General features: G+C 44.9%; 1 protein-coding gene across 2 annotated transcripts in view; it reads right to left on the reverse strand.

The window, feature by feature from the left end:
* LOC129694195 (complement factor H-related protein 1-like) overlaps positions 1–11,960 on the reverse strand; it is a 34,328-nt gene extending 22,368 nt beyond the window's left edge. For both annotated transcript variants that reach the window (XM_055630910.1, XM_055630909.1), the window contains exons 1-3: positions 11,785–11,960; positions 8,034–8,207; positions 6,872–7,048 (exon numbers count right to left, since the gene is read on the reverse strand). In XM_055630910.1, coding sequence (XP_055486885.1) covers positions 6,872–7,048; positions 8,034–8,207; positions 11,785–11,821 — 388 coding nt within the window. In that variant the 5' untranslated portion in view covers positions 11,822–11,960. The remainder of the gene's footprint in view (positions 1–6,871; positions 7,049–8,033; positions 8,208–11,784) is intronic.
* Between the last annotated feature and the right edge of the window lie 1,743 nt (positions 11,961–13,703).

Consider the following 13,703-nt stretch of genomic DNA (forward strand, 5'->3'; position numbering starts at 1 on the left):
GGGCTGTGGCGCTCCCGTCGGAGCGGCCCAGCCCGAGGGAGGTACAACGCTCCCGTCGGAGCGGCCCAGCTCGAGGGAGGAATGGCACTCACGTGAGGGCGATCCGGCTAGGGGCTGGAGCGGTGCTCCGGTGGCTGGGACAGCATTCTGGCGGCGGTGACCTGAGTTCAGGTTCAGCCGCGGGCCAGCAGCTGCGTCCGTTGGACTGGAGGGCGGCAGCTTTGACCACCCCGGGCCGCAGTGTTTGAGCCGGCCCGTTTGTGGGGTTCGGTGAGCCGCGGGACTGTTTGCACCATCGCCCAGTGGGGTATCGCCTCAGCGCAGAGGGAGAAGAGGAGGGAAGAGACTGCAGACCTAAGATTTTTGCCTCCACCACAGTGAGGAGGTGCTTGGAGAACTCACTGTGGTGGATGTTAATTTGTGTTTATTGTTTATTATTGTATTATTGTATGTATGACTGCATGCACGAAATTTTGTTCAGACCGTAAGACCTATTCTATTCTATTCTAATACAGGTGCACAACCTTTTATCCGGTGTTCCGGAAACCGAAAAACTCCGAAAACCGGCCATTTTTTCCAGGATGTCGTCTGCACACCAAAGCTCGCGTTTGGCGTCAAACTTGACCCGAAACGACCCATGGTCAACCCAGGTCTGTACTTCTGTAGCGGCTGCCTCCTCCCCGGAGACCGGGGAGACACTTAAACATCTGTAAATCATTGCTTAAATGTTAGTCAGTTAGTTTGGGGGGCTTTTATGTGAGGGGGGGGGGAAGGGGTAAACTTTAATTCTTAGTCCCCTACCTGGTCGGAGAGACGGGGAGCGGTCAATGCCTTACCGGGTCGCCGTGCAGTAAGCTCCGCAGCGCTGTGGCCACCGTCCGGCCAGCGGGCAGCGCCGGTTGTAGCTCCGACCCCGGCAACTCTACCCCTTGCTGTGAGGCGCTCCAAATCCAGCGCCGCCCGCGACCGGACGCCCGCCCAATGTTGGGAGTCGGCGGCGTCGCAGCGCTGGGATACCAACGGGAAGCGGGCAATGCCTTACCGGGTCGCTGTGCGGTAAGCTCCAGGGCGCTGAGGCCGCCTTCTCCTAACATTCGCGGAGCTGGGACTGCGGGCGTCCGACCGCGTGCCGCGCTGGATTTGGAGCGCCTCGCAGCCAGGGGTAAAGTTGCCGGGGTCGGAGCTACAACCGGCGCCGCCCGCGGCCGGACGGAGCCCCCAGCTCCGCGATGTTGGGAGTCGCCGACCAGGTAGGGGACTAAGAATTAAAGTTTCCCCCTTCACCCACCCACCCCACCACCACCACCACCACATAAAATCCCTCCAAACTAACTGATTAACATTTATGCAATGATTTACAATGATCCCCCGGTCTCCGGGGAGGAGGCAGTCGCTCCAGACTTTTCAAGCCGCCCGCGCTACCTACCTAATCTACGCTAAAAATCTTCCATTCGGAAATCCGAAAATGTCCGAAATCCGACAAGTGTCTGGTCCCAAGGCTTTCGGATAAAAGGTTGTGCACCTGTATTAACAATGGCAAAAACGTGTCGACCCTGAGGACAAGTCAAATGACCGGCCACAGAGAAACCGCTGACCTGATTTATGGTCAGATTTCATCTCAATAATCAGCATCATGGCAGATACTAGAAAGATTATACGTGAACTTACCGTTTGAAATTTGATCTTTATTTTTTGAGAAGTTGCAGTGAGGGATTATGTGAAGAAACCCGCCAGTCCGCATGCGCGTCAATCTTCAATGTAGCTGTATGAACCCACAGAATAGTTGCTGACCTAAGCTATTGAAAGATTGAAGGCTAGAACTACCGAATGATCTTTATGAGAATAGGGTTGGAAGTGGAAGGTACGTAATCCCTCACTGCAACTTCTCATAAAATAAAGATCAAACTTCAAATGGTAAGTTCTCGTTTAGTCTTTCTATTTTATTTCAAAGTCACGTGAGTGACTACGTGAAGATTTCAAAGCTCTGTGGTTTCATGCAGTGACATAATCTGCGTGTGAAACACTTAACCAGATAAACCATTAATTGTAGGAAAAGATGAGTTATTAATATCATGATGCTAGCTTGCATACATGGCCATTGCTCTAAACTGACCTGTAGTCCCAATAGACTGTTGAGTTAGACAATAACTTATGCAATAATGTGCATAATTCTATCTGCAAATATCCAGACACATTACACCAAATTTTATAATTTATTAACCTGCACTATGTAAACCTCATGCTGTATGATGAAAAGGAAATCCATTGTATTGGCTGCCAATGAGCCATCAGCAATATCTTGAGACTATTGAAACAAAATAACTATCTTCCAGTTCATAGGCACTAGCAACTGAGTGCACTTGTATACCTTATGACATCCCTGATCTCTGCTCTGGTGGGTATGCTGTCAACCTCAAATGTACGCAATCCTGCTTATTTGCTTATGAGATTATTTCTATAACAAGCTACCCTAATGTCAGTATGACGTGGAGACTAAGCCAGAGATTGAGTAAGGCTGTGTTCTTTATGCTGAGATCAGCTGCTGAAAGCATAATCATCTTAAGATACTGGTCCCATTAGGAAAATGTTGAGGAATATTTGCATTACAATTTACTGATGTACATCGTACATTACAATGAGTGTAGGCTATTAGAGTGGTCAAATAAAAGACACCCTGTATAACGTTAGAGAATAGTGGGTGAAGAACTAATCATTTATGTCCCACTAATGGTATTACAGAAATGATAAAGCAGCACAAGCAATGTCAATTGTGCTGTCCTATAAGTTCCTCTAGGCTCAAACTGGAAGCCACACAAACCTGTTACTTCCGTATAGAATTGACTCACATATGTTGTTCACAAGGTTCTCATACAATCGTGCAGAGCTAGCTGCCCGAGAAGACAGGCTGTCCCAGCCGTCACACGTGAATGAGTAAATAAGAGTTGCTTCAGCCGCCTACCATGGCGTGGTTGAATAGGCAAATTGGCACTGTTAAATTTCATGTTGCCTCATTTGTAATATCGCAAAAGATATCTACCGACAACTCATAAGTTTTATCATTTGCAATTTTGCATAATACCTAAAACTGGATGACATAATGCCTATTAATCTGAGAAGGGCAGCATAGGCTTTCACCACTAGCTTTGTTATTAAACAGCAGAATCTGTGCCTATGTGTATAGATATGACAGATTATGCAACTACAAGATCGATTCCCTGAGTCAGTTAAATTGCAGACACCCAATCATCCATCTTAGACTGGGTAAGTAAACCCACAATTTGATTAGCCTAATGCTAACCCGATTCGGCGTGCACCATATTTCTGTAATCTTAAGAAATATACCCCTCTAGTCCTTGGCCAGACCACTCATCCTCGGATGAGTTGTCACTGATTGCACTCGGAACCGTTGTTCCTCTATTGATCCTACGGACGAAAATGTTTAGGCTTTCCTACCCGCGGAAGATGCATTATCTAGTTATTCATACATATCGCTGATAATATATAATCAGCAGCTAATGACTAGAGCTGAAACCACAGTTTCTCTTAGATGTGAGAATACTAGTTCCCTGTCAACTCTTGACTAAGAGTCACCATGAATATGTAGCGTTTTCCTTAGTGGAGATTAGGATAATGCAAGGCTGAATCAAGAATTATCTTGCAGTCCTTTGACTGAGACCACATGTCTAAGTCTCCAGAGTGCATAACACAATCTCTTCAACCCACCACTCAATCAGGAATACTGGTATTGAGAGCCTATGGATTATTATGAATACATTGTTGATTCACAACATGAACCTGCAGGTCAGATAAAGTTATAATATATGCCAGACGAACTTTCTGCTGGTTACTACCTGTCCCAGAGTGGATGGCAATGATGATTCCAATGAACCAGTAACTCTGCTAAATGAGGAGAAATAAACCATATGTTGAGAAAAACTTCAACTACTTTATTCTATTGACCAGTCTGATAACCTCTCATAGATGATGAAGCAGTGCTTCTCTGGTCACTATGACTCATATGGCTAGCCAGTTTCATGATGGTCTACCCCGATCCAGGGTAACCAAACTGTTCCTACTTGGAACTTACAGAGGTTACTGTGTAAGGCACCTTGCCAATGTCTCTACATCAACCTGATCTTATCCAAGAAACAGTGAAAATGACTAGACAGCCCATGCTGGCAGTAAACGCAACCTGGGCCGACAGACTGCTCCATTTCGGAGTTTATGGAGGTTAATAACGAGACCTTACTTACCAGCGTCTCTAACCCCAGGTCAATTTCCTTTGTTGGAGCTTCAGAGAAGTTCCATTTGCAGACCCTGTCCATCATGCTTGTCATTTCTGTTAGATAGGTGATGCCGCTGGCCAGCTTCTCTTGAAATTTCTTGTCCGTCCCCAAGGGAATAGCAATTTTAGAGGCAAGAGCACACAGCTTTTCTTCATGCGATTGTCGTACATCATGCATTAAAGCATGGGATCCCGGCACATAGTCATGTTCGGGCTCATGTTTGGAGTCAGTCCGTACTGATCTCTGACTCTCTTAGAGTGGGAGAAATATTGCACCCTGAACCAGGCGTTGCCATATCCGTATGCCTCAGACTGTCTGTGCATGCTTCCATAATACCGAGCATATTTTGTGACACCATCTCCGATAGTCTTTCGGGTGGGAGGAAAAATACGAATACCGAAACCAGGGCAGCTACAGGCATATGACTTGAACTGCCTGTAATACAGAGCATAATATATATGGCTCCATCTCCACCACTTCATACATCCGAGTGTGAGGACTTATGCAACCCTGAACCAGGAGCTGCCTCAGGCATGAGTGCATATACTTTGGCACCATCTCCATCACTACGTTCAACCGAGTGGGAGGAAAATTGCAACCCTGAGCCAGGAGCTTCTTCAGGCATATGTGCATATACTTTGGCACCATCTCCACCACTCCTTTCATCTGAGTGGGAGGAAAATTTGCAACCCTGAACCAGGAGCTGCTGCCTGACATGCCTTGGTAAGACGAAGCATTCCTTGTGTTATAATTTTATTCATCAGATGTTCTAATTGGGACAAAGCACAATTACATCTGCTACAGATGTCCCAAGACTTGGCTATCACTTTGCCCCGACTTGGGGTTGTCAGGCTACTTCCTTTAGCAGCCGAACCGAGACTAGCTGCAGATCAGTGCTCTGTTGGTGTCATGACTTATCAAACAGACTGCACCTGCTAGTGACTCCGAGTGCTTGCTCCCCTCCGGAGTCAACATATTGTTACAGGGAATGACTGGAGCGCCTCTGGCCTCCATACGCCAGACAGAGTAGGAGAAATACATCAACCCTGCCAGGTGTTGTTATAGGTAATGACGTATATATGATTAAAAGAAAGCTATCCCTATAAAATCAGAGATTCGACTACTCTATTGATATGCAAATAGTTGGAGTCTTTTGTCAAAGAATCTTCCACAGTCCCCTGTAATGAGCGGAAATTATCATGACACCACCTTGTGCGGTTCCGTATAAACTTCAAGATTCTCCTCCATGTCTACAAAGCCCTCAATGGGCTTGCCCCCACCTACGTAAAAAATCTTCTCACCCACCACTCCACCTCCAGGCCCCTCAGATCGGCCGACTTGGGATTGCTGAATATCCCACGGTCTAGGCATAAGCTCAGGGGCGACCGCGCCTTTGTGGTTGCAGCCCCTAGACTGTAGAACAGCATTCCCCTTTCCCATCAGAACTGCCCCCTCCATCGACTCTTTTAAGTCAAGACGAAAGACTTATCTATACTCCCAAGCCTTTCCTGGCGTCCTCTGAGTGAGGGCTACATGTATATATGTATGTAGTTTGTTTTGTTGTGCTATTCTTATAACAAATGTAAAGCACTTTGGCCAACGAGAGTTGTTTTTTAAATGTGCTATATAAATAAATGTGACGACTTGGTGTAGCTTCCACAGGTGACTGATAGGCACAGCTCAAACAAGGCTTCACAAGCCAGGAGCACTGGACTGCAATGGCAAGTCCAATTTCACTATACCATAGGTATAAGAGATAATAAATGTCCTCTGTAATTATCTCTTTTAAAACTTTATTAGCATGATAAGCTATTGCCAAAAATTAAACATGACTTTAGAATGCTATTGGCTATGATAGTCATAAACGTGACCCAGTGGCAACTGTTAGTAATGCCACCTCTATTATAGCTGCCTAAAATAAAGTATACACTATATGCTGCTGTAGCATAACTGTAGCAGTAACTGTTGCTGGCGATCTCCTGCAGTGAAAAAGACCTGGCTGCCGGCAGCCGCAATTTATGAATTTTAGCTGCTTATGGAGCCCCACGTCTCCACCTCTGACTGCCTGCTCCCGTATGAAGCTCTGATACCGGCAGCTGTAACACTTAACGTAGCTGGCGGTCTCCCATTTGGGCCGTCTGCTACCGTGATAACGGCAACAGCCGCTATCCCAGCACTTTATGGAGCCTACGCTGGCCTCCCATTTGTGCCGCGGTTCCCAATTTTAGCCTCTACCCACTGTAGCTCCTACGGAGCTTCCACGGTGGACGAAACCACCGACCGCCTCCATAGCTACACCGGGCACACTTTAGAGCGGCACGGTGAAAATTTACTTACCTTGCAGAGCAGTACAAACTGCTCCGCTCGCGCCAGTGCGCTAGACGAATTGACGCACATGCGGACTGCCAGGCCTCTTCACGTAGTCACTCACGTGACTTTGAAATTAAATTTAAACAATATTTGAGTCATCTGCTTTATTTCTGCACCAGTGCAGGGAGCTCTGCTATATTCTACACTGTCCTTCTGTTCACATGTTCTAACCTCACACAATTTCTCCAGTGTCACCGTTATATCATTCATCTCACCTGGAGGAGCACTGCAAGTTGGTGGTTGTGACCACTTCCCATCAGAGCATATTACCACTTCTGATCCTTCCATATTATATCCAGCTTGACATTCATAGCTTGCTTTGTAGCTCATCTCAGTGTTGATAAATCCATGTTCTACCAATGGATAGTGATCCATGCATACACTTTGCATATCTGGAAAACAGGAAAAAAATTTGAAGTTCTTCTCCATAATATATTAACCTACATTTGCATTTTTAGAGTTTTCTTGAAATAAATAATCACGTTAGGTTTCACTTGACATGGTACTGGAAACATTATGACTTAAAGTCATGTTATCCACCAACTTAGTCTGAAGAAGGATGAAGGGTCCCGACTCGAAACAAAGCTTATCCTTTTTCTCCAGCGATGCTGCCTGACCTGCTGAGTTACTCCAGCATTTTGTGTCTACCTTTAGTATAAACCAGCATGTGCAGCTCTTTGTTTCTAAGCTTTGTTTATTTGCTTTACACTTTGCGTGCTTCTGCAGCCAGAACAGATCAGCAATCATTGCCGATTCCCCATTGCTCTTAAGTTGTCTGTGAGGCAAGTTCCCGAAATACTTTCCTTCCACACGACTGAGTGTGTGGGGTAGGAATGGAGAAAGAGGAAGCTCCTGGCCCCTCAAATCTACACTAGATTATGATCATGGCTGATCTGACCAGCCTTCAGTCTCGCTTCTGTGTCAGTTTCATGCATTTCACAATCTTTCAATAATCTATCCACCTCCTCTTGAAATCCCTTCAATGATGAAGCCTCCACAGCAATCCAGGTCAGTAAGTTCCAATGTTCACTATTCTCTGCAATAAGCATGGCCTTGTACATGGTGGTGGGGGCTTGGAAAACGCTGCCAGGGGTGGTGGTGGAGGCAGAAACAATAGTGACATTTTGAACACTTTTGGATGGGCACATGGATATTCAGGGAATGTAAGGAGATGGATTGTGTACTAGGAGGTAAATGATGGTCCTGGAATCATGTTTGGCACAGACATTGGCACACAAACATTACCTTTGAACATTGAGTGGTGCTGGGTAAATATGCTAATGAAAAATTGATTGTGAAATGCACATGCAACTGTTTTTCAGTTGTAATCTGGCCAAGGACACCGGATTATATCTGGAGAATACAAACCCTGCTTACCGATGCACTTTGGTGGGTCTGGCCATCCAATGGGACCACATCGCAAGGAACTTTCTCCGAAAAAGATAATATCCTTCAAGGCAAGAGTAAGCCACCACTTCATCCTGATGATATCTTGCCTTTTTAGGACGAAAATCCCCATTTCTATTGTTGGCGGTTTAACACATCCGAGTTCTGTAAAGTAATTGTTCAGATCAGACCTTGAGATCATTAAAATATTTACATGTAGAAAACCGCTATAACATAAGGACTCAGCAAATGACAATGCTTTCCTCTTTGCACCCCTGTTCACATAGAGTAATAGAGAGTCATAAAGACATAAAGTATGAAGACAGGCCCTTTGGCCCAACTTGCCCACGGCAACCAACAGGTCCCATCTACACTCATCCCACCCGCCTGCTTTTGGCCCCATAACCTGCTAAACCTGCCCTATCCATGTACTTGTTTCAAATGTCTCTTAAATGTTTCTGATAGTACCTGCCTCAACTACCTCCTCCAGAATGTTGTTCCATATACCCACCAACCTTTGTGTAAAAAATATACCCGTCAGGTAATAAATCTTTTCATCCTCAATTTAAACCCAAGTCCTCCTGTTCTCAATTCCCCTATGCTGGACAAAAGACTATTTATTCCCCTCATGATATTATGCACCTCTACAAGATCACCCCTTATCCTCCTGCACTCCAAGGAATAAAGTCCTAGTGTGGTCAACCTCTCCCAATAGCTCAGGCCATCGAGTCCTGGCAACATCCTCGTAAATCTTTACACTCTTTCCAGCTTGACAAAATGTTCCTATAACATGGTGACCAAAACTGAACACAGTACTTTAAATGTGGCCTCACATAACGTGGACTTACATAACTGTGACATGACCTCACAACTTCTAAACTTAATAGATAGACACAAAATACTGGAGTAACTCAATGGGACACTCCGGAGAGAACGAATAAGTGATGATTCAGGTCGACACCCGCTTCTTCAGACTGAGAGTCAAGGGGGATGGAAACTTGTGAAATGGAAGTGTTTCAAGAAGAACGTAAGGTGAGAAAATGACAGATCAAAACAGACAATGTCAAAGAAATGTAGAATGGTTCATTGTTGACCATGGGGAAGATGACCCTTGCTTTCCCTCTCTCACTGATCCTCCCCCATCCTAGTTGTCCAACTCGTTTCACTATCCTTCTGATTAATTTTACCATTTGTCTGCCACTCAAGTACGTTTGTGTCTATCTTCAGTGCATTTGCAGTTCCTTTCCTACATATATCTATACTCAATACTCTGACTGATGAAGCCAATGAGCTCAAAGCCTTCTTGACCACCCTAACATATTTGTTTACTCCACTTTCTATTCCGATCATGAGCTACCGCCAAACTGTGTGTTCTCAATAAATATATCCATAGCTGCTGATTGATGCTTAACAAACTGAAATGAAGGGCTGAAAGATTGGAAAATATCCACAATATATTTAGCAGGTGACTGAGCAGGTTAGGCAGCATCGTATAGACATTGATTGGTGTTGTGTCGGGGAAGGACCATTCTTCAGACAGATTGGTGGGGTGGAGAAAGCTGAGATAAAAAGAGGTGGTGGCAGGCAAAGCTTGGCAAGTGGTTAAAAAAAGACAAATTGCTGGAGTAACTGAGTTAGGAACCATGTGTGGAGAACATGGACAGGCAATGTTTTAGACCTTTCCTAAGATTGATGGTAGAGGGGGAGAGGGGGTGGGGAGAAAGACACACCTTCTGTCTTTTCATCTTTCATTTGGTTTAGAGATGTAATTTAGAGCGGAAACATGCCCTTCGGCCGACCGAGTCCGTGACAACCAGTGATCACCCGTACACTGGCACTACCCAACATGTACACTGGGGAAAATGTACAATATTTACCAAAGACAATTATCCTACAAACTTGCGCGTCTTTGGAGGAAACTGGAGGATCTGGGGAAAACCCACGTGGTCACGGGGAGAACGTACACACTCCATACAGATATCACCCATAGGCAGGATTGATCCTGGGTCTCTGGCGCTGTAAGGCAGCAACTCTACCACTGTGCCACCATTCCACCACTCTGGCCTTTGGTCAGCCTTCTTCCTATCAAAAACCTTACTCACCTCTATCCATCTATTACTTGCCATGTTTTGTCCTGCCCTCACCTGCCTTCCACAATCACGCACTGATATTTACTGCTGACAGCATAGCCGCGTATATGTTTACGCATTTTTTAATTACGTGCCACTTTTTAAGTGCATAACCCTTTATGCACTTGCATTGTGAATAAAAACCTGTGCACAATAACTTGGAATGACTTGGAAAGAGGCATTATTATTGGAGTATCTGTAAGCTTATTGCAACTATTTGTTGCAAGCTGGAAAGAATGCAGAGAAGATTTATGAGGATGTTGCCAGGACTCAAGGGACTGAGCTACAGGAGAGGTTTGGGCACCCTAAGACTTTATATTCCTTTGAATGCTGCTGAAAGGTAATCCTAAAGAGGGTGTATAAAATTATGGGGTGGAGAGACAGGGCAAATGCACAGAGTCTTTTACCCAGAGTAGGGGAGAATCAACAACCAGAGGAACATAGGTGGAAGGTGAGGAGGGAAAAATTTAATAGTAATCTGAGGGGGCAATCTATTTCATTCAGAAGATGGTGTCGTATATGGAACTAGCTGGCCAGTGGAGGTAGTTGAGACAGTACAATAACACCAATTCAGAAATATTAGGATAGATACATGGATAGGAAACGTTTAGAGGAATAGGGGTCAAACAAAGTCTGAAGAAGGGACTCGTCCCAAAAAGTCACCCATTCCTTCTCTCCAGAAATGCTGGCTGTCCCGCTGAGTTACTCCAACATTTTGTGTCTATCTTTAAAACAAGGCAAACTGGGTGCGCATGGCGGGGGGCATCTTGGTCAGCCCACAGGCAATGTTCACTCTAATTTTTCGTAGTTTGTGTGCGCAGAAATCTTGCATTGTGCAATTTTTTATGCTGTTATTAAGGTATGTTCGCACCGACTTGCTTGTGCAAATATAAACCTGAAATAGTTTCACGATATTCTCTCTCTCATGGCTAATAAAACTGCATGGCCATATTTTAGTATACAAATATCATATTTGTAGAAATATGAATCCATTTGTTGCAGTTATGTATCCAGTTAAGATTTTATCCTATCCTATATGACATCCAGACTCTTGAATGCTCCCCCCCCCCCCTTTGTTTTTCAAATGAAAGTTCTTTCATTTTAACACTGTAACAAGTCCTCCACTCCCCCTCTCCCCTCCCCCCCCCTCTCCCTTTTCCCATGCCCTCTCCACCCCCTCTCTCCCTTCTCCATCCCCTCCCGTCCCACCTCCCTCTCCAAGGTCAGTAGTCCCATTCATTTATCGCTGGGTTTCTGCCAGTTGCGCGATCTTTGAAGACGAAGGCCCTGTTCCTCCCCTGGATGAAGCACGGGGAAAGATCGGCCCACGAAAGGATCCAACTGATGATTTCCCTGTTGCCAGAGCGGGCTGCGATAATCGTGGAGATTTTATTTTCCGCATTTCAAAATCTGCAGAAATCCTTATATGCGCACATAAATTTTCTTTGTGCGCTGGTTGCAAAACGTTGTGTTGCAGTGCGCACTATGCGCGCAGCTTAGAGGTAAACGGGCCGGTTTCCATTCTATGACCATTACTTTTTTAACAGTTACTATAATTAAATGTTCATGTCTTTATTTCCTTTTTGATTCAAATAATATTGCAAAGAAATTACCAATACAGGCTGGGACAAAGATCGTTTGACATGCCATTCTACATCCGTGCACTTAATTGTTGCATCTCCTTTTTCAATTTATACCCATGAGAACAGAGAACCTGAAATGTTGGATCCATGGTTGAATCGATGTCTTCTGGAGGGTACAGCGTTGTCGATTTCTGGACGTTGACATGAATCATCTGAAAAAGGATTGATTAAACAATCAGTAGGCAAGTTGCACCAACATTAATAAAAAGATGCAAAAGCGTTAGAGTAACTCAGGGGTTCAGGCAGCACCTCTGGGAAACATGGATAGGTGATGTGTCGGCGTTGTGTGACCGTTCCTCAGAATGATTGTGGTTGATTGGGGGGTGGGGGGGGAAGGGTGGAATATGAGGATAGGAGGGGACACAGCAAATTCTAGGGTGGGATGTTTGGCGGACAGGTGTGAGAGGGATTTTGATAAACAGATGTGTTGAAAACTGGCCAGAGATGAAAATGATAAAAGTTAATGTTGGGAAGAGATGAGGATAGAAAGAGGTATGAATTGTGAAGTAGAAAAGAATATGTGTGAAGTTAGGGGTAGAAATGAGTGTATCCAGGTGGGCTCAGAGAAGTACATGAAAGTGCTGGCGTAACTCGCAGGGTTCAGGCAGCATCCTGGAGACATGGATCGAAGCATTTTTGGGTTGAGATCCTTCTCAGACTGAATTGAAGGTGGGGAGAAGAAGTTGGAAAATGAGGAGGTAGAATAAAGCATGCAGGATTAGGCCAACACAGCGAGGTATTTTGATAAGCAGGATACTCAAGATTTAAGTCAAGTGAGGTTATTGGCATGTGGTCCCAGATCGTCAACTAATTCTTACTTCTGGCTGCAGCACACAGAATATTGTAAGCACAACTTCAGAATAGTTCAGTTCAATATCCACATATATCTAATAAGCAGATAAAGTGCAATAGGCTATTACAGTTCAGAGTCTGTTTGTTGGCGATTTATAGCCTGATGGCTGAGGGGAAGAGGCTGTTCCTGAATCTGGATGTAACAGATCCCAGGCTCACTGTACACCTAGCGGGGAAACAAAGGTCAGAGATATGCATAAAGTCTAAGACAGTTTTGAATAGTTATGAATTGTGAAGCCAGAGGGTGGAATAGGTGGTGCACAGTGCAGGAGGGGGTGGGGGAGAGGAGAGATGGAAGGACTTGGGGTTCAGTTAGAGGGGCACCATATTTGGAGACTTTAATCTCATACCGTTGGGGTGTAAGCTACCCAAGCTACTATGAGTTGCTGTTCCTCCAGTTTAAAAAAATGTTGAGACTCTCCCTCCTGAGGCCATGCCCCTTCCGGAGGGACTATAAACCCCGGAAAGTGATGATGCCTTAGTCAGGTCTCTGCAAAGGTGGGGAGCGAGAGGGTCACTACGTCTTCTTAATCTGAGCTGTAAATAACACTGAACACATTTCTACTAAATTGTGAGTGGTTTATACTGCACTGTCAGTGCCTTTAATGTGGTTTTGAAAATATTGTTTGGAAATGATCAAGGTGTGTTGCCATTAGGTTTGGAAATGCTAAAGCTGTGTTGCCTAATTAAAAGTGGCCTTGTTGCCTATAATTAAAGTTGGTACTGCCTTCTATATAATTAAAAGCAGTCTAATCTTTTGACCAATTCTTTTTGCGCTTTATATGATTGATTTTAAAAAAAAACAGTTGCTAGCACGTACTGCTTGTGATTTTGGCCATCTTACCCAGAGTCTCTCCCTCGCCTCGCAGTGCCAAGGCTTTTTCCCTCGATGGAAAATAAAAGAGTTTTACCGTTTAAAAATGTTGAGATTCCTCTCCTGTCCATCATGCCATGAAGGGCCACGACCCTTCTGGGTAGGGGTGAGGACATAAACCCAGAGTGTGGGCGTTGGCTCAGCCTCGGCAATTGGAGAGGGA

This window comes from Leucoraja erinacea, unplaced genomic scaffold, assembly GCF_028641065.1.
Source record: "Leucoraja erinacea ecotype New England unplaced genomic scaffold, Leri_hhj_1 Leri_576S, whole genome shotgun sequence".
Taxonomy (NCBI): Eukaryota; Metazoa; Chordata; class Chondrichthyes; order Rajiformes; family Rajidae; genus Leucoraja; species Leucoraja erinaceus.